The sequence below is a fragment of the Pinus tabuliformis genome, chromosome J, assembly GCF_031772625.1.
Source record: "Pinus tabuliformis cultivar Carrire ecotype Pingquan chromosome J, CPIR1, whole genome shotgun sequence".
Taxonomy (NCBI): Eukaryota; Viridiplantae; Streptophyta; class Pinopsida; order Pinales; family Pinaceae; genus Pinus; species Pinus tabuliformis.
In genome coordinates, this window is record NC_142295.1 from 223,002,894 (window position 1) to 223,007,054 (window position 4,161).

Consider the following 4,161-nt stretch of genomic DNA (forward strand, 5'->3'; position numbering starts at 1 on the left):
AATAATTTAAAAGAAAAATAAAACTTAATAACTAGCATACCCAACGTCATTTAAGTTTATTAACACAAACAACGATATTGATGTAAGGATGCGACGCCTACATTTAAAGGAAATAAATGTTTATAAATAGAGAAGAAAGACGCGGGGTATTCACACTCCAAGGTAACATTTAAATGTGGCTGTATTCATTACACATTTTCCCATTTCCATCTTTTAATTTTTAGGAACTCTAAAATAAATTCTAACATTAAGGTCACACATGCGGTAGTATTTGTTTATATTTATCTAATTAGCATCACAAATCATGATATATCAAATTTATCATATTACCCCACTAATCTCTATAAAACTCTATTAATTTCCCACAAAAATATACACAACTTGTTATATACGCAACTTGTTATCATTGTATAATAATGATAGTTAAGTTTTATTTAAAAGAAAAATAAAATTTAACAAGTAGCATACCCAATGTCATTTAAGTTTATTAACACAAACAACGATATTGATGTAACGACGCGACGCCTACATTTAAAGGAAATAAATGTTTATAAATAGAGAAGAAAGAGGTGAGCTATTCACATGGTAATAATCACGGACAGCCGTTGAAGTCCTTTGCTTATTCTTGTTGAACTTTTGTTCAATCCCAACAACTTTTCTTAGTTGTTCGGTTGCATCCTAGTAATTGTGGTATCTAGAGAACCAGGATGGCAGGAGGCAGTAAGTCTACTGCGTGCATGAAGAGACTGATGGCTGATCTGAAGAGTCTGGAAGATGACGCCCCTGCAGGTGTTAGCGCAGAACCGCGAGAGGGCAATCTTATGATATGGGATGCCGTTATTTTCGGGTATGTATACTAGGGTTTCTGTAATTTTATATGTCTCCTTCATCATTAAATAATAATAATCATATCTCTGCTTCTAAAATTTCGATTCATCTGAATACGCTCCTTCTGTTCACATGAGATCCAAGTAGTTGACTGACCTGTGTCCATAATTGTTTGCAGGCCTCCAGACACTCCATGGGATGGCGGTGAGTATTTCCCCAAAATAAGACTTCCTGTTTACTTCAGAAATTTCGATTAACTGAACCTGATGAGTTTTGTATCGCAAATTTGTAGGCATATTCAAGCTAACGCTCGAGTTCGGGGAGAGTTACCCTAACAAACCTCCAAAGGTGAGGTTTGAGTCGAAGATGTTTCACCCGAATAGTAAGTGTTGTCTACCCAAATTTCATTTCTTAGTTTTCAGTAAATACAAATTGATTATTCATTACGTTTATTTAATAGTATTCGATGTTGTAAGAACAATGAAATCTGCCCTTATTCTTTAAAAAGCTCTTTGGTAACCATCAACGAAGTGATGTTTGGTTCGTCATGTGCAGTTTATCCAGCTGGTGGTATTTGCTTGGACATTTTGCAAGACAAGTGGTGCCCAGCCTACGATGTCCCAACAGTTCTCGCTTCAATTCAGGTACGTTTTTGGTTGTGAGGTGTTCTTATAATGTGGCATCGTAAAAGAAGGGAGATATAATCTACAAATGCTTTTAGCTGCAGTATTATTGATTCTCAATACTCATGTTTGAATCATTTGGGTGCAGTCATTATTGTCTGACCCAAATCCAGATTCTCCTGCGAATCCAGACGCTGCTAAATTCTACTTCAGTGATGTGAAAGAATATAAAAGAAGGGTCCGCCAGGTTGTTGAAGAGAGCTTGTCTGATGTATAACAGAAAATTAACGTGCTGATAAATATTAGAATTTGGTTTCAATTAGGACTGTTGTGCGAAATTAATATTTCGTTTTTCACGTGGTCAAGTCCAGCAGAAAACGATAAAATGCGTAATTAAAATTTTAAATTTTCATACATTTCCAAATATACGAAAAGCAAGACATGACATGATGGGCATAACTATGTGTCAATATATGTTTTTTTTTTTAATAGATAGAGACGTGTAAAGCAGGGTATTTATTTATTTATTTATGGTTATGATAAGGATTAGGAATTATTTTCATTATTATTATTTTTTAAAATATCATATATCAATTTCCTTTTAATAATAAAAGGAATTAAAAATATTTATTATATTTTTATGGATTAGTATTAACATGTGTGGTTTTGTTATATTGAAAAAAATAAATGTTTCACTGTTATATAGTTTTTATTTTTTATGATTATTAATAATCATGCAAAATGAAGGTTTTAGTTACTTATTGGTTTTTTTTTGCTACCTTTGTTGAATATGTGCAAAAATTATGGAAAACAATTATTAAAAACATTTCAGGAGAAACATCTATAGCGTTATTTTATTAAAGTTATGTTTTGTTAACATTAACCAGAAAATAATAGTAAAACGTTTTTTATTTAAATAAATAAATAAAAATATTATTATTCTATATTAAACATTGGGTAGACTATTAAAAAAATAGAAATTGGTTGTTTTTTAACAATCAATGGTTCACTACACATGATAGCCTTAGTGAGGACTAATAACATCAAATCTTCTATCAAGTGAATTTATTGTTCACTTCATGTAAAATCATACTAAATTTTATGACATTTCTTTCTTATGATTGGTTTCTCATTTTGCAATGAGAATGCTTGAAAACACGAAGCCTTCGAGTTATGTTACCCACAAGTCACATAAAATAGTTATTTGATGTAGGGTATTAACTCAGTAAAGAAAGGAGATATTTTATTTTCATTTTAAATTTAGAATTTAATCCTCTCATATTTAACTCTTTGCCTCTTGTAATGTTCATTGATGCCCACAATATAGAGACACTCTTCCTTTGTAAGTGAGGGTTCTCTCTGTCTCTCTTTCCCTATATCTCTCCACTCTCTCACATCCTCTCTCTCTCTCTCTCAACCCTCTCCCGCTTTCTCTCCCACTTTCTCTCCCCTCTTCTCTCCATATCTTGTTATTTGTCTTATTATCTCACCTGCAAGCATGCTCACTATCTCCCCATGCTTTGTTTGTCACTGCCCTTTCATTTTCACTCCTCACTCTTTGTGTTTTTCTTTTCCCCTCCCTCTCTCCCCTTCCAACTCCATCTCTCTATCCCTCCCTCTCTCCCCAAGTTCTCAAATCTTGTCTCTCCATCTTACTCCCTCTCCCTTTCTCTCTAACCTCCCTCTCTCTTCCCCCATCACTCTCTTCTTCTCTCTCAAGTCCTCTCAAGTGTTGTATCTTAGCTTTGTAATTTTTGGGTTTGGAAATGGTGGTTCCCCACTATATACTTGTTGCAATTGTTGGTTATTTAGGTTTGGGTTCAGTTGAGCAAGCATTTAGGGCTGCCTTGGTGCAGCAGGAGGTGATGGTTGCGGTTGAGTAGGTGGTCGAGGCAAAGGAGCGAGAGGAGAGTTGTACTGGGGCCTCCACCCCTGATGAGGTGCATTCCACTGAGGTTGTGGCTAAGAATAAGAGTGAAATGAATGAGCAACTGGAGGAGAATGGTATTGAGATGGATACAACCAAGGAGGGGGTATGGACTAGGAAGGATAAGTAGGGGGACCCTAAGAAGCCATGGAAGTGGCTTGATTGGGGTTGTAATAGGTCTAGGATGTCCATTGCATTTCTTGTTGGTAAGGTGTAGGTCCATGTGGCCTCCTTTTGTTTATGAAATAAAGTGGTTCAATGGTTCCTTTGGCCCTTTGATGTGCAGCTTTAATTACGGGTAAGGAAGGGCACTGATTCGTAGGACATTCATTCCTAGGATTCTTTCTAGTGCACCTGGGACAAAAAATCGCCAAAGCCCTATCTACTTCCTCTCGATATCTTTTGATATGCATGGCAAGCATTTGCCTCATCTCACTCTTGAAATATTCCCACATGTTTCCAATTTCACTTTCAATGGATCAGTTGGAAGAAGAGGTACTGCTCCCAACATTTTTGTTTTAAGCCATTGGCTCCAGACGAATGTTTTTTTCTTCTTCTGCCCTATAGGTTCTTCCAATATGTCTTACTGCTACCTAAGGATGTTTCTTGATTGCAGCCACCGAAGAAGAGAGAAGGTTGGCTGTGTGAAGTAGTGGGGGTGTTTGGCAAGCATTTTTTTGAATTATCTCTACTCCTACGAGGCATGAAAGGAAATCATTTTGGTTGGTTTTTGTTTTTTATGCTTATATCTGCAAAACTAAAATTGGTTGAACAGCAAATTGC

General features: G+C 35.7%; 1 protein-coding gene across 1 annotated transcript; it reads left to right on the forward strand.

Annotated features, from left to right (window-relative positions):
• The first annotated feature begins 731 nt into the window (after positions 1–731).
• On the forward strand, positions 732–1,728 carry LOC149226515 (ubiquitin-conjugating enzyme E2 1-like). The gene is made up of 5 exons (XM_089380217.1): positions 732–847; positions 1,007–1,032; positions 1,121–1,210; positions 1,384–1,472; positions 1,600–1,728. The coding sequence occupies exons 1-5, from the start codon at positions 738–740 to the stop codon at positions 1,726–1,728; spliced, it is 444 nt and encodes a 147-aa protein (XP_089236343.1). The 5' UTR covers positions 732–737.
• Positions 1,729–4,161: the final 2,433 nt, after the last annotated feature.